The following is a 21,132-nucleotide window of genomic DNA, read 5'->3' as shown; positions in this document are numbered from 1 at the left end:
TACCATTTTGTCTTATATTCTATTTCAATAATCCTAATTGCAACAATTTTGATGATTCAATTACATCTTACAATTAAGTAAAATTGGGTCTCAGTTTTTCTACCCTTTGTAAACACCTCATTAAAGCTCTATTTATTGTGTTTTCTAGGCCATAACAAAGAAGCATACTGTACCTCTTATGCTGCTGCTTGTTGCAGATGTGGTAGGACTGGTTGTTATGGCTACAGTGGTTGTGACTGTTGCAGTGGTAAGGGAGGGGATGATAGTAGTGGGAAGCAAAGTGTTGGGAACATCTGGTGAGTGGAAAAAAAATATAAAACAAAATCATATCATGCAAACAAAAGAGAAACACAAATGATTCAAATTATAAATACACATATCTTATTTAGGTTTAACTTTAACAAGCTTAAACAGAGAATCAGGTACAAAACTGACTGTACCATACAATTCCTGTCATTTTTTTTTCACTTATTTTGTTATGCTCCAACACAGAGCAAGAACTTGGAGGAATGTTTGAGAATAAAGTGGATGGATTGTAATGTTTAGAGTGAAATTTAAAATGACAGGAATTCATTTGTTCACTGAGTCATTTAAAAAGTTTGACATGCAGTAGCCAAATACATATAGATAAAAATGAAAAATGACATGCTTTGTCAAAATAAAGAACGGACACATACAGAAATAAACACGAATACCACCATATAAGATTAAAGAAATGTTAACGATGAATGAGTATATGCATGTTAAGTGCTTTCTGATTTTTTTTTTTTCCTTTTGGAAAACTTAATGGTAGGAAATAGGATGAGAGCAATCTTTAGAAACACACAAACAAAAGAAGCCAATTGTTATTACGGTTATTTTGCTTCTCCTGTTCTCACAAATGATGTTAACGTACAGTTTAGACTCTTGCAATTCTTACCCTGATTAGCTGGTAACGCCTTCTAACAATTTTGCAGTACCTAGGAGTCTTTAACAAGTATTGAGTCAACTAGCAAGGAACCCAATAGGCTGCCAGGCTTATGATTTACTGCAAGACGGCATTCCTAGGAGAAGTTACCATACATGAACCTGAGCCGTAACATTCAACCTCCAATCCATAGTCAAGTTGCAAAAACGTCAAAAATAGAATCACATGAAGAGAAAAAAGAAACCCAGAAAGAACAGCTTAGTATTTAATGCCCATATCTTCATTTCTTTTACTCAAAACCAGCTGCAAATATGAAGAGCAGCACAGGGAACAGTGAAACAACACAGGCAGTGTAAAACTATGAGAACCTCAGCGAGATCCTCAGGGAGTCACATTTTGTCCCAGGTGGATAGACATGTAATTTACACAGTGAGAAAATTAGAAACAGTTCCCAAATTACCTGTAATTACTGTGCTGGGGTTGATTTCACATGTTTGTCACACAGCCCCTATATATTTGGAGAGTTTGACAGATTATTTTGCCATTAAAAGGTTTTCTGTCATTCTCTCAGTAAAAATATTTGAATCATACCAAACATTTTCTGGTGCTTTACTTCTGATAAATAGACCTACTCAATGTGCAGACTCTACCCGCTGAATTCTCCACACTGGAGACACTAGAAACCAGCATGAGATCACTCTCTTATCTGGAGTATTGATGTTTACACCTGTTTTTTCAACAGGGAAAATGCTTCCTGGCCAGTTAAATTAAGAAAACAACTTCTGAAAACTCAATGGTGTTACATTAATCACCAGGGAAAATGGGCATTGCCTGGAGTGCAATTTACCATGATCATAAAGTAGAAGCGACTTTAACAATGCAATAAATGAATAAGTACTATGTATATGTGCACATATACTTTATGTTTGCTAATTTTTATTATACCTTCTTATAGTTAGCTTTCTTAAATAGTTTGGGCAGAACATGAGGTAAGTGAAAACAGTTTCTAAATTAAAAAACGTGTCATTTTAACTTTCATGCAGATCTAAAATAGAAAACAATACATTATTTGTTAGCAAAAGCATTTGCTCATTAGGACTTCAAAATATATGTATTTAATAAATGCAAAGGCTAATGTCTTCCATGGATAGCAAATATAAGCACACTCCACAATATTAGTCATTTCAAATGATGTATAGAGTCTGATATAACCAAATTTATCATATATTATAAAATATTAGATTATTTGTTATCAGATCATGGGTTATAATATGATTCCATTGGGTCTTATTCTAAAATAATAATTCAAAATCAGCTATTTCTTAAGAGTAGCGGTACAAAACACAGAATTTTGTTTGTTTGGTTTAGTTTAGCAAAAAAACCCATAACAATTATTTGAATTTTTTTTTCTTATTTCATACCAACAATTAGTTAATAATAAATCTTGAATTATTTTGGAGAGTCTATGTATGTTCAGGTACTAAGAACATTATTGTTCAAACCAAATTATATCCTCACATGTTAAAAGTGTGAATATGTATTCAGCAACAAGGGTCTTCAAAAAGTCCATGAAAAGGTGGGTAGTATGAAGAAATTATGCATGTATTTCACAAATTTTTGTATCAAAATAAATATCTTTTTATTCTATTCCAACAACCTTTCTGAAGTTCCATCATAGATTGTTTTCCATAAGCTATTATTCAAAGTAGAAAAAGATGAATGCTTTTTAATAATTACTAATCCACTTTAAATAACTTCCCTGGAATCTTTTAAAATGTCAGATAGATGAGATAACATCACAGAACTTTATTGACACATAATCTGCCTCCCACTTATCTCTTCAGCATTCCCTTCCATTTTCCCTTTTTAATGTTATGTGTAGATTAAAAACAAATTGGCTAAAAGCAATTTTGTGACAGTATCCTGAAAACACAAGTAGGTCAAGAAAATCAACTGTCCTAAAGAAAACTCTCACAGTTGTTACTTACTAGCTTTATTTTATATGCTTTGAAAATGTTAAGTAAATATTAACTTTTTAAAAAGAATTTTCAGGGCTTTTTCCTTTTCTTACATTTCTTCTCACTCATTCATATCCATGCAATTATTTCATCTCAATTGTGAAATAGTAAAAGCTGAAGGAATCGAAATATTTCATTCCCTAAGATTAATAGGAATCAATTATAACTCAACAGTGCTAGTTGGAATTAACTGGATTTCTCAGAAATAGAAAAAAAAATTGATATTTCTCTTTCCTACCTAAGTTTCCTATCCCTTCTGGCTATACTGGTGTTAGCTTTCCCCACTGTACTATTAGCCCCTGAGGGGAAGAACTGCTGTTTTATTGTTTAAATTGTAGCACAATACACAAGGTCAACAAATGTTCATGAAATGAATTTGTTACAGAATTAACTAGAACTATTTTAGAGGGTCTAAAAAAGTCCAATTTTTTGATAGGCTTACCTAGTTAATATAAAACTAAAGGATTTCATTACTTTTTTCATAAAAAATTCCATCTCTGTCTTCAATATATACAATTGCCATTTTCTGTCAGATAAATTTCCAGACAACAACCTACTTCTTCTTTCACTAAAATTTATTTCTACTGAAAAAGAAACTCAGTCTTTGTAGATCACAAGTCATGGCCATTTCTGAATTCAATTAACATCCTATATAAAATCAACAAGTTGTTTATTAAAAAACATAAAACTTGTTGAAACAACTTGATGATTTCATGTGAGATGTTAATTGAATTCCGAAATGGCCATGACTTGTGATCTACAACTTAAATATGCATGTAATATATGACAATGTGGTAAGTTTATATTATGAAATACATAAATTAAATATGAATATGTATAGTTAAATATGTATAAGTGACGAATGTAATACTTATTAATATGTATTAATATATCAATATATATAAATGATATATATATCATGATTTACACACACTATAGAAAATGCAGAGATTTCTTTTAAAAGGAAAGCATAAGCACCTTTACTGGTAGAGAATTGAGAAAAGTTAAGTTTTTAAGACATGAAAATATCTGCTTATAATTTGTCCTACACAGAAGGTATGCATTATATTGACATATTTCTCATTTCACTCATAGCACACATAAAGCACTGACCTCGTGTAAAAGGTAAAAGGTAATATTTCAAGGTAAATTCTGCAATATTTCAATAATGTCAGAGAGAGAGAATCCTTGAATCTACTCTTGAACAACTGTGTAGTAATACAAAGTCTATGCAGACCTCAAAAGTAACTCGTGTGGTTGAATGTTGGATTACAAATAACCGCAATGTAAACAATTTAGTTCATTTATATAAGAATTTAATCACCAAAAAAACATTATTTCAGTTCAAATAAAATTGTTGAGGGGCTGGTGCTGTAGCGCAGCAGGTTAAAGTACGGCCTGCAGCGTCAGCATCCCATATGGGTGCCAGTTCGAGTCCAGCCGCTCTGCTTCCAATCCAGCTCTCTTGCTATGACCTGGGAAAGCAGTAGAAGATGGCCCAAGTCCTTGGGCCCCTGCACCTATGTGGGAGACGTGGAAGAAGCTCCTGGCTTCGGATCAGCTCAGATCTGGCCATTTTGGTCATTTGGGGAATAGGCCAGCGGATGGAAGACTCTCTCTCTCTCTCTCTCTCTCTCTCTTTCTCTCTCCCTCTCTACCTCTCTCTGTAACTCTGACTTTCAATAAAATAAATCTTAAAAAAAAAGAAAATTGTTGATAAAGGAAAGTAAAATGTGTCCAAGACCGTGGTTAAACTCAATTATGATAAAGTAATTTGTCTATTGTCTCTCCTGCTCAATCCTCATAACTCTGATAAGAACTCCAAGCTACTCACAGTGTTAGCTGAGACAACCACAAGTTTTAATGTTAAGGTTTCCTGTTAACAACAGCAATTAGAGTTCTTCAGGGCTCTTTTTCTTTACTGCTATCAGTACCAATATAAGACAGCAAAGAAAGCTTAAGCCTAGTAGACAAGATGTCACTCTCCCCACGTTCTAGCTGTAGCTCCTTCCACTCTTTGTGCTACCAAATTCTCAGAGCTTATTTCATATCAGTTATTATCTCTTTTGTATCTATTCATCGATTTCCACTTTAAATATGATTGCATTGTAAAGCTTCCTCCAGCTGATCCGCATTAATATCATCCTTCTCCGCTCTGTCTAGCGCTTGGCAGATATACCTCTCCATGCTTATTATGTCATCATTATATTTATGTGTCTTTCTCCCAATAAACTGTAGGAGCAGCCTTATACATCAACATGTCTTTGCTTTTTAAAAATGTTACTTTGCCACAGGACAAAATTACTCTGCCCCAATCCTTCGTTAGCTCTCTCGGTCAGAAAAGTACCTTCTTTTCTTCATGCATTTCAAGATTTCTTTACTCAAAGCTGGGTTTGATTCCTCCCTGTTCTGTGAAGATGTCCTTGACCAACTAAGCCCTTCCTGTTTTTCCCTTCACTCTAAATCCCCATCATGTTCTTTATCCATGGCTTCCCTCACTCTGTCCCACCACGAGGCTCACGTTCGTGATATGCTGTGATGGTCAGCCTCGGGTTAGCTATGTGCCTGCTTCTAGCTCCACATCTTGCTATCTCTCTCAGTACAAGACACAAATCAAAGCATATGTGGGAGGCTACAGTAATGTTTTTACATTTGTTCTAATGCAATCTATTAATAATCTCTATCTTAAAATTAGTATTCATAATAAAGTACACAGTACACAGGATATGCATCATAGCTCTTTATAAAATGAATAGTTAAAACTGAAAGGCTGTGCTCATTTGACACTTAATATACAGTGGTTGTATTTTGCATCTCCATGAACTAACAAGATAATAAGAAAACAGGAAATGGGCCCCATCGTATACTTTTGTGCTTCTCCAGGGTCCTTTGCTGAATTTGGCAGGTGCTTTATAAGTAACACTACTATGATGATAATGAAAATGATGTCTGTAGATAGGGAATACTATCACTTCTAATAACATGAATCAGTAACTGAGCCTTAGACATCGTTAATCCCTGTAAAAAGTTGCTACTCTTCCCACCCACCTTTTCACATGAGAGGTGATTTTTAATAGTTCTTCGTGACAGTCTTTAAGTCGAAAAGGTTACTCCCAAAAAAAAAGGAGCAAAACTGTAGCATACTCAAGAATCGAGATTCTGAATGCAGATTTTCAATGTTTGAAAAGTGTTAGAGCTCTAAATCATATCAGCCAATTAAAAATAATAGAAAAGTGTCCTTTTCTTCACATTCTAATGAAGGAATTTTAAAAATGCAGCCACATTTTGTTGTTGGAGCTTATTAGAGCACAACAGATCCTGTATAACCTTGTCAGAATGAAATCAGTTTCAACAAGCACAGTAGACAATAAACTGAAGAGTGGTGCAGCACCTTTTTTCCAATAACGAGCTTTTCAGGTTAAAGGTATGTTCTGTTCTCTACAAATGCAGTGCACAATAATTTCTAACTTGTCAACCTGTTTTGCTTTGTGGCAGTTTCTCTTTTTAAAAATGGCATTCAGAATGGATTTCCGAAGCAAAATTAAGTCTAAAGAGCCCCAACAGCCCAGGCTGCTTGTTTCTCTCCAAGGACTGGTGTTCAAATAGGGAGAAAAACTACTACCATTTACTATGGAATCCATACTTCTACTTCCTCCCTGCATTATGTCACTAACCTCCCACTACCTCAGGGAAAAGAGCTATTAGTGGAGATCCATTAAATGCTAGAACTCGCCATGTATCAGAAGCATTAAGGGAAGACATATCTATTGGGTGGAAGGTATTATACTTTCTTATCTTAAAAATAATAGGGAATACTTAACCTCTTTTTTTTTTTTTTTCTTAACCACTAATTGCATGGCCATGGATGCAATGCTAAGAGGAAAGTTTACTGTATTTTCTTTTGCCTGGACAGAAGAGGACATTTATCTGCTCCCATTATGGTCAGCTCCATGTAGCAGCCCATTCGGATTATAGCCTGCAAGTGGCCAACAGCAGGAAGGCTCTCATTTGAATGGCAACCTCCAGGTTGACAGGCCTCAACTCACCAGTTCATGCCTCCTCCTCAGAAGTTATAATAACCTCATCTGTTTCATAAAAAGAGACTCTTTTTCAAAATTAGATTTGAATCAATCTCTTTTTATCCTTCGGGTGGCTTCCACTGACATCTCATACTAAATGGGATCCTTATACAATAATAATAGTAAAAAAAAAAAAACAACCTTTTTTTAAGTGAAAAGTGGAGTAATTTTAAACTGTAGGTGGTGTCTCATGTAATTTTAAGGAAAATTTATGAACAAGAGCAATGTTATTTGGAAATATGTATGCAATTTCCCTTTAAATACTTTTTTTACATTCCAAACTGACAAAAGTAAAGTGAAATCTAGGGGCTGGCACTATGGCATAGCAGATTAAGCCATAGCCTACAGTGCCCACATTCCATATGAGGGCCAGTTCAAGTCCCAGCTCCTCTACTTCCAATCCAGCTCTTTGCTAACGCTCCTAGGAAAGCAAGGGAAGCTGCACCCATGTGGGAGACCTGGAAAAAGCTCCTGGCTTTGGTCTGGCTCAGCTCTGGTGGTTGTGGCTATTTGGGGAGTGAATCAGAAGATGGAAGACTTCTCTCTCTGCCTCTGTCTCTCTCTATACATACCTCCACCTTTCAAATAAATAAATCTTTTTTACATAAGTGAAATTTAAAGTAGGAAAAATGTCTTTGAAATAGATGATTCTGTGTCATTTAGCTCTACCTACTTTAATGCCATGAGCTGTTTACTGATGATTCGCACCTAAAAGTAAATCAGATGAATTGGTCAAATCCTTAAAGCTCTGTGAGGATATAAATTCTTATGCATAAATATTAGTGTCATTCATTAAAAAATAAACAAATCAAACATGAATTACAAAGGGGAAATGTGAAGCAGTAGGAAAAAAACACTGAGAAATCCAGATATTCATATATTTCACGTAGATTTTGCAATAGTATGAGGGTAGTTCAAAAGTTCCCTGAAATGGAGTTAATAGTTGAGTTTCTTTTGGTAGTAAATTTTGAAACCTAATAATGATTTTACCATATTACTATTTTCCATGAACTTTTTGAAGACTCCTCCTGGCAAGGATTTTGGAGAGTTTTTGACACCAAAATAAACTTATCTTTAAATTTCATTTTCACAAACTTTTTCAAATAGCTTCATATCTCTGAGAAATATTTAGCACGTTATTTAACCTGTATGCATCTATGCTTCCTCCTTTGAAAACTGAAGAGTTTGTACCTAGTCATTTATATAAATCCTTTGAACCAGATTCTTAATCAGTTATGGATCAGGGTTGACATGCTAAAATCAAAACAACTTCACTCAGTAAATTTATAAATGCAAAAATGTTTGCACAAGACCTCAGGGGACATAGAGAAATACTCAAGGTTTTGGTTCAGATTCAAAATGCATCAAATAATCTGATATGATACCTCATCTTGTAAATCATATTTCTATATAAACTTAAAGATAGTCTTATTTTATTTGAAAAAAATTAATGATAAACAAGACTAAAAAGAAATGTAATGTCAGTGGCACTTTTAGGATATTCTAGTAACTCTTCCTATCAATGTAGAATATCTATGATTAAAAACTATCTTAAATGTTCTTACCTAATCTTGTTTTTTTTTTGTTTGTTTTGTTTTTTCCAGTGTCCATCTTTCATTTACAAAATAGTTGATTAACTCATACTAGGTTATATGTTTATGTTACTCTATAGATTTCTCATCATGGAAACTAATAGCGCTCTCTTCCATGTTTATCTTGATTCTACCTCTAATTTAATATATAGATTCTCCCAAAGAATAACAGTGGCCTCCATAATTTTGAACCAATCCTATTATCCAGTCCTTGGGGTTAACGAAACTGTGCTACTTTTGTTGAAGGTGGTGACATATTATGTTACCAAAGCCACAAAATGTGAAAATGTTTCATTAAATTAAAATTAATATTTATTCCACTTAACTAATTATAGTGAATTCTAATTTTCATACACATTTTTGCTATTTGCCAATTGTTACAAGGTAATAACTGTCATCCAAATATATATAATATTGCAGTAAATGCTTAAATGAAAATTAAAGTGTAATGTGAGAATGTTTCAAAGATTATTGTTATAAATTTACTATTATATATTTTAAGAAAACTAATGGCTGTTTTCTCATACTTTTTATTCTAGCATATTAACAAAGAGATCAACTTTGACTTGTCCTTGGAAGACAATCCTAATAAAAGGTAAGAATAATGTTAAGCAGAGTTACGTATACATGCCTATTGAGCTCCACTTTCAATGTCCTCCCCCACCGCCAGTCACTTGTATCCCTATTATCCAGAACTCTCATAAGGAGCCAGGTACTTCTTAACCTTAGAAAATATATTTAATAACTTCATTTCCACTTAGAAATTAGTGACATTATTGAAAACCTTCTCAGAATACTTTAACGTAATAAGATCTAAATAAGGAAGTTGATATTTACCAAAGTAAAATATTTCTAATTGTGGAAATCTTATCATCTCCTGGAATATTGGATTTAATTGGAGGACTTTGAAAACATTGCTTTAATTGTATCATGGTGAAACCCATGAGTGAAAAACCTGGACATTTTGTTTTCACTAAGAAAATTAGAAGGATTTATTTACTTCTGCAGAATAAGGTTCAGAGGTCCTGGCTAAGGAATTTGTATATCATATAGTAGATACTGAAGAAAGATTTACTAAGATACTAAAATATTAGGTACCAAAGCATGTGATATCGAATAAGATTAAAGAAGTTTTCTGTTTTGATAGGTATAAATGTTATCTTTATATATGATAATCTAGATTTCCAAGGAAAACCCAATTTTAGGTATTAATAATCATAAAATTTTTCATTTGAACATTCAGATGAACATTTACGTTCAACATCAATTGTGCAATGCGCTTCTGATTTCAAAAACTTTATTAGAGATATTAATCATTCTTCTAAATATAATGGCTCATGTTCTACATTGCTTAACTTTATAAGGGACCATTGGTTGGCCGGCGCCGTGGCTCACTAGGCTGGTCCTCCGCCGGTCCCGCCGGCACCCCAGGTTCTAGTCCTGGGTACCGGGTACTAGTCCCGGTTGCTCCTCTTCCAGTCCAGCTCTCTGCTGTGGCCCGGGAGGGCAGTGGAGGATGGCCCAAGTGCTTGGGTCCCTGCACCCGCATGGGAGACCAGGAAGAAGCACCCAGCTCCTGGCTTCGGATCGTTGCAGCTCCGGCTGTGGCTGCCATTAGGGGAGTGAACCAATGGAATACCTTTCTCTCTGTCTCTCTCTCACTGTCTAACTCTGCCTGTCAAAAAAAAAAAAAAAAAACAAAACAAAAAAACAAAACAAAAAAAAACCAAAACATTGACGTATGAATTGTGAAGTAAATACAGGGAACTTCATGAAGTTTGCGGACAATGGAATTGAAAGTAAAATTTTGGGTGCAAAAAAAAGTTTGAAATCCACGCATTTGTTTTTCATAATATACGTTTCTATGAGCTTTTAAAAAGACCCTTTAAATTGATGGAATTCAAATTCTTTGTACCCAAACACACTTACTTATCTTTTGATTCAATTTTTTCAGAGTTTTTTTTTTTTTATTCCTTCATATATAAATCATGCCTTGCTTTCACTGAGACAAATGCATTGCTAGGCAAGCTCATTGTTATGTGAACAACACAGAATGTGCTTACACAAAGCTAGGTAGTATAGGTGAGTCACTGGACATCACTTGTGGACCCTACAAAGAGATGTGTTACACATGAGATGCCTGAGGCTGCTGCTAATGTAATATGACAAACTGTTTTTCTAGTAAATTTTCTTTTTCATAAGTATACTCTAAAATAATGATGAAATATGCAGTATAGAAATATATAAACCAGTAACATTGTTCATTATCACTAACAAAATGTATCGCATACAATTTTATGTGCTGTACTTTCATATGACAGGCAGCAAAGTGGGGTTATTTTCACATCAGCATCATCACAAACAGGTGGGTCACGCAGTTCATTATAACATCCTGATGGCTATGACATCACTAAGTGGTAGGAAATTTCTAGTTCTGTTGCAATCTTCTGGTGTCAATGTCATATATGTTGCCTGTTGTTGATCAAATTGTTGTTATGCAACATTTGACTTTACAAATATATAAATAGAAAAATAAAATATCAAATAATGGGGCTAAGACAAGTTTAAATGGAACTGGAGCAAAAAAAATGCCTTTTTGAGAAGTTTTGTTTAATCTGACATGGGGATGAAAAATTCATCTTGCAAAGAACATTTTTCCAGGCAGCATTTCCTGGACTCCCTGGGTAACCACTACAGACAGAGGCAAAGTTCATAAAAAGAGAAGGAGTTTGATGTCTTAGAGAAGCCTGCAGAGGACCAGGGAGACAGAAGTGGGTGTGTGGAGAGTGATAAAGACGCGCAGGAGCAGCCGTCATAAGCAAAACCAGGTAAAACCAGGGTAATAATAATTCAGGTTTTATGCTAAGTGTGGTGAAATGCTTTCAGCTGAGTTTAAAGGAGGAAAGACATGAGGCATATACATTTAAAAGGCTTCTATTTTGTATCCAAAGAGGAGATGGATTGAAGAAATGGAAACATGGAAGCAGGGCATCCAGTTGACAATATTTTTAATAGATCAGCCAGAGAGGGGCCTCAAGACGTGGATATTTTGGAGACATGGCTTGGGAGCAATGTCTACAGAATCTAGCTGCTGAAAGAGTGGAGAAAAGATAGAGAGGAATCAAGGGCAATTCTTAGATTCTAGAGAAAAATGCATGATGTTTTCTTATGATGTTTCTGAAAATCACATTGCAAGAAGTTGCAAAGCAGGTTTTATGTAAAATCTGTACCTTCTACTTAGCCATGTCATTGTTTTTGAAAGCTAAAGCCAAAATTCTCCCTCATGGCCCACTGCAAATTGTAAACATTTCTAACAAATGAGCCCATTAATACACATCTATTTGGGTATAAGAGCTTTGTAGATGTTTTGCAAAGCCACAGGCCAGCCTTATTTTCACATGAGTGAATCTAGAAAGTCTGTGCCATGGATTCCTTCCATTTGCCTTATGACATACTGCTACTGAGAGAAAAGGTCTTATATAAACTACAATAAAAGTTTATTTAAATGATGAGAATTTTGAGTGATTGACTTGTCTCTCAAGTCAGGAATGAGGGTTGTCCTGTTGACATTGGAGTCCATGGTCCACCTAGGCCTGGAGAAACATTTACTTCACAGTGGCATCTCTGAATGGAACTTTTACTCTGAAAGCTGAAACCTTAATTTATCCACATCACACTCTTCTTAAAACAAAGAAATAGAATGAAACCTCAACTCTGTGTTGGGTGTGTCCACACACATTGCAGCATTGAAATGCTTTATCATGAAAACAGCACTCTGTTGCCAGGATATTATGCCATTGCACTTCTCTGCAAAGTTCAACATGAATCCATCCAGCCAGACGGTCGCCTTTCTGCAGGAACCACAGTTCTCCCTACTTATTCATGTCCACAAATGGCATGTTTTATCTCAACGATTAAAGAAGATGCTGTTTTAAGAATCATCCAACTCATTACTGCCGGGAAACTCTGAGCCAGAGATGAGAGGAGCAATCACAGGGCTCTTCCATTAGCAGACTCTTTGTTGCTCCATATGGATGTCTTTCCTATCCTTTTCTTCCTACACCATATACTTTCCATCTACGCTTCTAAAGAAAACTGCTGTAAAGGAAAAATGCTCATTAAGGGTACACAGAATTAATTTACCAACTGGTAGGTCTGCTTCCGTGCAAGGCAGCAGATTTAGCTGAATCCCTTTTTAACGTTTGCTAGGGTATACATCTGTTAGGCTTCTCTTTCCCACTCCCCACCCACTCATATGCACTCAAGGAGTCACTCTGTTAATTACATTGTGATCTATAAGGATCACTTTGCCTAACAGTACAACTAAGCAAAAACAATTCACATAGCATTCCAATACTTGTCCAATACTTTTGTTGCTGGATAATTGTGATAGTTAATGTGTATCAGCAGAGGTTGCCAAATGTTTACTCTAGCGATGTGTTTACTATGAAATACAAAAGTATACTTTTCATTTTATTGTGATGAGAGTCCTCATTAGCTTTCAAGTTATTAATTATGAAATGAATATGTAAAGGATATATACCTGTTAGACTAGTGATATATGTATTATATATATGTATTATAATCATATTTACAAAGTCCTACAGTAAACAAAGCTTTGTCACAAACTTAGAATATTACTTTTTAATGTCCCCAATGTGTTTCTGTTTCATAATTATGACTGCATTCACTCATAAATATATGATTTTGCTCAAGAAATTGAGTTTATATTTGTACACACCAGTTAGGCATTTGAAAAAGATGCTAGATGGACTGGAAACTTTTGTTAACATGAAAGAAAGACCACCCTCCCGTGACTCAATTTGCTTCTCTTACACGCTAAGTATGTCAATTGAAATGGAAAATGAGTACCTGGTATGGAAGGCAAATCTATATTTGCATACAGTTTCTAAAAAAGATACATGTCTACTTGAGCAGCAAAGCTTCTAGAAACTTTGCTTGAAGCAGTATAATATCTGTGCGCATACTCTTCTGAGTTTTTCTTGACAATTGTTATAAGCAATAAATGCAGAGTGAAGAGAAAGTCTTATGGATTCTTAAAAGCTGGAAAAGCGTATTTAATAGCTTGATACCTTTCATTAGATAAAAAAAATAGACTTTCTAGTAGTAATATTCTGTTACTACTAAAATTAAAAAATCTACAATGATCTGTATACAGTGGTTTCTATCAGCTAACAATAAAATGTGATGGATCTTATTCTCTAAATGTATTACTTCTGAAGTAAATTATCCTGTAAGCATAAAAAAGAGCAATATCACATTTTTCATCAGTATTTATTGCAATAGACATATGAACAACAACAACAAAGCACCATAGCTGCCAAATGAATTTTAGAAATATCAAATCAGCAACTGTGAGAAACTGATTGGCAGTACAGAAATATAAGCATGTTTTGATTGTATTTCACTGGATGGCATCACAATACTAGTTATGGAAAATTTATTTGTCGTATATGATTAGAAAGATGTACGAGAAAAGCAAAATAGGTAAACATAAATAAAATTGAGAACATGGCAAATATATAGTGGGCAATTCCATTCAAATATGAGTAACAGGGGTTAAGATAATGAAGTTGTGGCAAACTGTTATACAATATTACCCAGACTAGGAGAAAAATAAAGAAGTAATAGAATTAAGTTAGAGCTGTATAATATAATTTTAACTGTCCAGAAGGATTACTACCTTAATAAAAGAAAATTTGGAGAAATAGAAAGAATATTATCAGAAACCTTGTACAATAGTGCATCTTAAACCTGTTATGACAATTGGAGACAACTTGGGTTCTCCATTGAGTGTTTAAGCAGATTCTCTTTTACTCCTGTCCATGAACCTGACTTGCCATCGATGGTATAGCTACAGTTGCAGGAGAATTGAATTGCAATCTTATTCTACTTCTATTACTGTGGGTCTTGGCACATCCTGAGGGTTGCTTTGAGGCTTGAGGTGAAACTAAAGATTTCCAGTATCTCCATCCACCTTCCATCTGTATTTTGAGGAGTTATAAGTTTCTCTAGCTTGGGTTTACAGGAGGTTAAAAGCATTGAAGACCCCTACCTGGCCACACCTGTGTGACCACCTGCCAATCAGGGTAATTAGCCACTCCCCTTTGGAAGTGAATAAAAGGCCTGGCACAAGGTGGGCCCAGCCTTTTCTTTGGCCTTTTTTCCTTCTTCTGTGGGCCCACTTGCTGCCCCTGCACTTTCGGGGTGTGTGACATTTCAGCTTCCTGGCTACATGCTCATCCATGTGGTTGGCTTGTGGTACTTGGTATGAATCCAGATTTTCCTCTCTCTCTTCGATAGAGCCCTCAGTCTCCTATGCATTTCTCTCTCTGAATAAAAAGCTTAAAACTCAGAAAAAAAATCATTGAAGGCCAAATAGGAAAAGTTTAGGAAATGGGAGGGGATGTGGTGATTTGTTTCTCTTGCCCCATACATATTCTTTCTCAGAATTTCTCAGGTATAGTGCATTTTTGACACTTTCAAAACAGTATCTTTTAAGCAGTTGGTGATAAGTAAATAGAAGAAATTGAATTGCTTACTGTAAAGTCACTGATAATTTCTTAAAGCCGTTGCAAGTGTGATAAATAAGTGTCTGCTAATCTCACTAGAGTGGATGGATGTAGATCTTTCTAAGCTATGCGTGGGCAGAAGAAAAGTTACCTAAATCATCTACATTGATATTGTTCGAGGGAAAAGGGGACAATTATAACTTTTTTTTTCTGGGCTCTATATTTTCACTTTGCTAATGTTGCAATCTTTAAAAAGTTCATGGAAATGTGTATTATTAAAAAAAATCATGCATGAATAATGAAATTTTTAAACCAAAATACTTTTTTACTTCCTATTTGGACAAACCTTTTAATTTCATTTTGCACTGACTTCTTATAAGACTTGTTTATGTATTTGAAAGGAAGAGGAAGGGAGAGATTGAAAGAGAGAGAGAGAGAGAGAGTGCGAGCGAGTTTACATCCACTAATTCACTCCTCAAATGGCCACAACAAGGTTTTGGCTAGGCTGAAGCTAAAGAGCTAGGAACTCTTTTCTGGTCTCCCATGTGGGTGGCAGGAACCAAAGTATGTGGGCCATCTTCACCTGCCTTGGCAGACAAACTAGCAGGAAACTGGATCAGAAGCAGAGCAGTCAACACTTGAACTGGCACTCCAATATAGGATGCTGGTGTTACAAGCAGTAGCTTTACCAACTGAGTTATAATGCCAGCATCATTTTGAATTAGTCTTATTTTGTTGAAACGCAGAGAACACCATGTGTAATGAATTATATGCAACTTTTGGGTAGGCTTTTTTCCCCCAGAGAATTGTAGTTAGATTGCCTTTGGTATAATAACACTATCGGAAATATAATAATAATGAGGAATAATATTAGTTCTATATCTGGTTAGCTGGCAGAGTGCTGAGAATTTCCATTTGTGATGTGTACCACTTATTTATGAATAATCCAAGGTCACTGTGTTATTATTGTTTCAATTCCAGACATTTGGACTAAACTCCTGAAGGCTAAGAACAAAACAGTACTGGAGGACTAGCTTCTTATAGATTTTCTTCTATTTGGTATTTTTTGAATGCATATTTTTTGAAATATTATTGTATTTATTTATTTATTTTTACCCATAAACTTTTTATTTACAGTATACAAACTATGCATTTCATAAATGTGACTTAGGAACACAGTGATTCTTTCCATCCATATTCCCTTACTTCTTCCTCCCCCCTCTTCCATTCCTCTATTCTTATTTTTTAATAAGATCTATTTTCAATTAACTTTATGCACATAAGATTAAGTAAAGAGTTAAAAAAACCTGTTCTTCAATAGTCAAGACAAAGGCTGTTCAAAGTCATTGCATCTCAAAGTGTCAATTTCACTTCTATAGGTTACCTTTTATGTGCTCTATTAATTTATCTTTCACATTAAGCTATCATCTCCTTGAGTGTCATCTACCTCTGCTGTTATGGAGCTCTTTCACTTGGAAGATAGGTATTTAATATCTACATATTTGGGGAATGAATAACTTTTTCTCTTGATCTGAGTTCTCCAAATGGTAAGAACAGCAATGGAACAAAACATTTCAAAGCCATTAAAATTATGGATGTAATCAGTCACTCAAAACAAATAAATAGTATGACAAAATAGCAAGACACAACATTTTCTTGAAAAAAGGCACAAAATAAGAAACTACTGTGTTCACAGGAATTAATTGGCATAATGATGGGTATTAATTTAACAGATTAATCAATTCATTGTTGAACTGGTTACTGAAAGTGCAACTATCTCTTCCAATGCAAACGTACAAAAAAAAAAAAAAACACCAAAATTTAAACTACAGCTATGTGTTTGAAGACTTTTGCTAGGCTTTCTTCTGAAGGTGAATTTTATGCCGAGAGTCTCAAATTCCCATCAATAGCCCTAATACTGAGATTTTTAAAGTTGTAATTTAGAGGACAGACAAAAAAAAAAAAAAAGCCTCTCCAATGTACAAAACACAAAATGCTCATGTTAGTACTAATTCAATGTAACATGTAAACAATGTGCTTCTTCTATTGATGCCCAAAGAATAAAGTCTAACTACTGGGGTGGCATCTAGATAGATGATTTCGCAAGTGCTCAGACTGTCATCACGTTAAGAATCAATAGAACTAGGCAACTGTGGTAGAGTCAAAGGCGCGGGTCTCAGCTCTTGGAAAACCATTCTGTGCTAGAGCTATATTAAATTATCACAGCTAATGTAAAATCAACTTTTGTGTAAAAGACAAAAGGGTAAAGTTCTCACAAATGATCAGTTATCACTGTGTTCAGAAATGCATACAGCATTCATTATAGATTGAAATGCCACTCAAATTTCATCATTTAGTAGGGTTTTGAAACGGCCAAACCATTAACAGAGGAGAGTAGCTTTTTTATTTTTATACTGCCAGTGACTAATGAAACATTATGCTCAGTGTGCAAAGGGGAAAAAGAAACTTTATTTTGTAATGAACCCAATTGGAGCCCTTTTTAAACACAGTGTAATATGGTTTCACTGTTTCACTGAGCCTCTCATTACTTGTGTCAATAATCCTAGGTAAACTACTGTTGAACTTCACAGCGTTTATCTAGCAGCATGAGTAGCATTAATCTATGGGGTGCTTTTGATGAATTGGAGTCCAGAAAGCAAAGCCAAAAATGGCTTCTTACAAAGTGCTCAGAGAAGTATTTATTAGCAATATGTCAACTGCCAACTACCTAAAGGTAGCTTGGCTATTTAGGAAACCATGCTGTTGGTTCGCTTGCAAACACTGGGAAAGCATATGAATTTTCTCTACTTGAGTTACTTTTAAAAAACAAATGGCGTACATTTCATCTGAGTATATTATTTTTTCTGTCACTTCCCTTCTAATTTTCTATATTTTTATGTCATATTGCTTTCAACACAATGTGACATGCTATGCAACAAGCCCCCAGGTTCCCACCATTGGGTGAGAGGAGCACTTAGGAAATCAAGGGTAAATCAGATAGACTATACTTAACTGATGAGACTGCATGATCTAAACAGCCAGGTCTCACAAACTGAAGGTTACTCTTGGATCCTGCTCTCAAGATCTAGCTTGTCTTCTTGTTATATTTTCTGCAGTAAGGCCCGCAGGGTTTCTCTACAGGAATTTACTACATTTAGGTCTAATTCATGAGTCTAATTTGATTAGGTTAATCTTTCCCAAAGTCGACTTTGCACATTTCCTGAGATGCTACAAATTCAACTCTTAGAACTACTATTTTGAGGATGTCTGCAGGTTGGAGAGTCTATCTATTGTGAGCTTTCACCTCTGACCATCATACAATGATATTAAAATTCAGAAGATTTTATACACTAAAAAAATTTAAAAGAGGAAAGCTATATATGAGCACTACCTTTTCTCTAAGTCTCCCTGCATCATAACAAAATGAAAACTTTGGGGAAATGGCACTAATTGGGTAAATTATTTTCACTAAAGTTAAGCTAAATTAAATTTAATCAATTAAGCCAATAAATTAAATTTGATTAATTAAAATTTGAAAATAGTCATGACCTCCAAAATTCTCTTTTAGAAATGTATAGAATTAACCTGTACTTCTTAAATATTCTATGACTGGATTCATTGGAAATATATCAAATAAATATACTCTCTCCATGATTCTAAATATCTACTGGAATTATCACTGCATTGCATTTTATATGATACTTGTTTTGAATTTTGAAATACTGTATAAAATGCAATACTGCCCTCAGAATGGTGGTTTTTTTGGTGAAATATATGAGAAAAATGAAACATTTTCTAAGATTCTTTCTCTTAGAGATTCACAATGCTGCCTGACATCTAAAATAAACCCTGAGAAGTACTGCAATAAAGAAAGCTGCCTAATTTTATTTATTGCAATATTTGTCAATCTCATAAAAATTCAACTCTTTCTACAACATGTCAAAGCTACCTTATGAAAAAACCATTACAGTTTTTGGAGGTTGGGAAAACCAGAGGTTCTCTTATTTCTGTCCTTTTGCTGTTTTTTCTTGTACTGTGAGAAATATCTATAGAAATTTCAACTTATGGTTCATAGGAAATTAATATTATAGTTAATGTTGTACACTTCTGTCTGCTACATCTCAATGAGGTACTCTAATTCTTTGTGCAGCAAATTTTTGTGATAACAAAGAACACTTTTATGATAACACAACCATAGTTAGCTGAAGGTAAATACAGTTTTCATGATTATAGATTATAAATAAATGCACTTATTTATAAAAATTAGTTGTTAATATAATTACTAGTCATAAGAAATCAAATACAAATATTTATAAGAAAGGTTTTTTCAAAACAAATTTTTATTTCTAGTGAATGCTGTAATTTATTTAATTAGTCTGTCTTAGAACACCTTAATTATAAACCTGGAGTCATTTATACTTAAGAGAAATCCTTCAGAAAGAAAGAAACTGTTTAATTCTATTTTTCTAAAGATTTAGATCAATGTAAAGAGGCTTGTCAGGTCATTTTTCTTTTCACATGTGGTGTCTTTCAAAAGGTACTCACCATGCACAATGAGAACGTACTCTGCGCTGCTTTGGCCAATGGTGTTTGTGGCTTCACATCGGTATGTACCATTATCCGTTTTGTTCAGGAACAGAATGTTTAGCTCCCTACCACTCACAACCATTCGGTCAGGATCTGGTAATTCTCCTCCATCCTTTGTCCACAAAACAGGTTCTGGCCTATTGGGTTCAAACATGCATATAGATAGGAAAAATAAGAAATGTTACACATTCTGTGAAGTGAGGAAAGCAAGCAATTTATAAATATTTACCACTTTTTGTGTGTATGTGTGTAATCTCATGCTAGCTTCTAAGGTTGCAAAGAACCACCATGAATTCACTGAAGAGTTGGAGGAATCGTAAATATAATTTAATTCTAGTCTACTTAATTAGGAAGACCTACACTGAAGAACTAACTCATTGCGTCTTCGTAGCAGTCAGTGCTGCTACCCTGACCCAGCATCCTGGAAGAGTGATAGCAGTTACCTCTGGTCCTGTGGCCCAGATCCTGCTGCTAATGACTCGCATCTCACATCAGAGGACTGACGTAAGGCTCCGGAGCAAGTCTTCCCCAGAGAAACCAGGAATTCCACCTTTGCACTTGGAGGTACCTCTTTGCTGCATTTTGTGTTTGAAACTACCTGACGCTTTTCCCAATTTCCCTCTGCCTCTTTTCCCATTCCTCCAAGGGTTTTTCCTGAGAGCCTGGCTTCAGCACGTCATGTGGAACAGAGAGGGATTACAGAGCACTCAGACCGTGTGCGCTGAGGAACTGATGGTTGATAGAAAAATCCCCATGTACATTTTGAAGACCAGAGTGAATTGCTGTAGTAAGTGAGTAGTAGAATATAGTAAACTGTTTATTTTTTCTTATCTCTACAGAGGCAGAAAGCAAAGAAGGAAGACAATTTTATCAAAACTGAAAGCAGGACAATGCTGAAAGAGCATTATGTGATTTAAAAGATGCAGAAACTGGGTATAGAGAAATTATTAAAAAAATTACAGTTTATATCATTCAGTTATATAGACAACTCACTCTCATAGTCTTACTAATGATAGCCAAACCATTAATATACTACTCAACTAGTTTCATATAACCTATATCTGCTAGTTGCTATTTGATTTATTAATATCTATTTTAAAATGTCCTGGGTAATCTTATATCATGTATATTTTTAACCTCCCTTGAAGAAGAAAAACAGGTGAAATAAAAGTGGGATTTGTAGCATAACTAACAGAAGTTTCATCTTTTCTACAGAGCCACATAAGGGTGATAATAACCATCACATTAAAGATAATTTGACTTTTTGAACATTTCTCTGCATAATACTACCTACTCAATGGAAGTATTTTATGATACTAAGGGGTAATATTTTCTTACTGTAGAACTTGAATTTTTTAAACACATACACATAATTATATGCATGTATTTACATATTTTGATACAATCAAATTCCCT

At 34.7% G+C, this 21,132-nt stretch overlaps 1 protein-coding gene across 4 annotated transcripts in view; it reads right to left on the bottom strand.

Moving 5' to 3' along the window:
• The window catches only part of CADM2 (cell adhesion molecule 2), a 1,135,583-nt gene that overhangs the window by 75,766 nt on the left and 1,038,685 nt on the right, over window positions 1–21,132 (bottom strand). For 2 of the 4 annotated variants that reach the window (XM_051859415.3, XM_008267104.5), the window contains 2 exons: window positions 19,675–19,853; window positions 174–293 (listed from right to left, as the gene is read on the bottom strand). In XM_051859415.3, the coding sequence (XP_051715375.1) occupies window positions 174–293; window positions 19,675–19,853 (299 nt within the window). The remainder of the gene's footprint in view (window positions 1–173; window positions 294–19,674; window positions 19,854–21,132) is intronic. The other 2 variants (XM_070071934.2, XM_089330678.1) reach the window with 1 other exon arrangement.

Source organism: Oryctolagus cuniculus, chromosome 4 (assembly GCF_051225735.1).
Source record: "Oryctolagus cuniculus isolate XC-2025 breed Fujian yellow rabbit chromosome 4, ASM5122573v1, whole genome shotgun sequence".
In the NCBI taxonomy this organism is placed as follows: Eukaryota; Metazoa; Chordata; class Mammalia; order Lagomorpha; family Leporidae; genus Oryctolagus; species Oryctolagus cuniculus.
The sequence above is the reverse complement of the archived record's forward strand: the minus strand, read 5'-3'. Positions and strand labels throughout refer to the sequence as shown.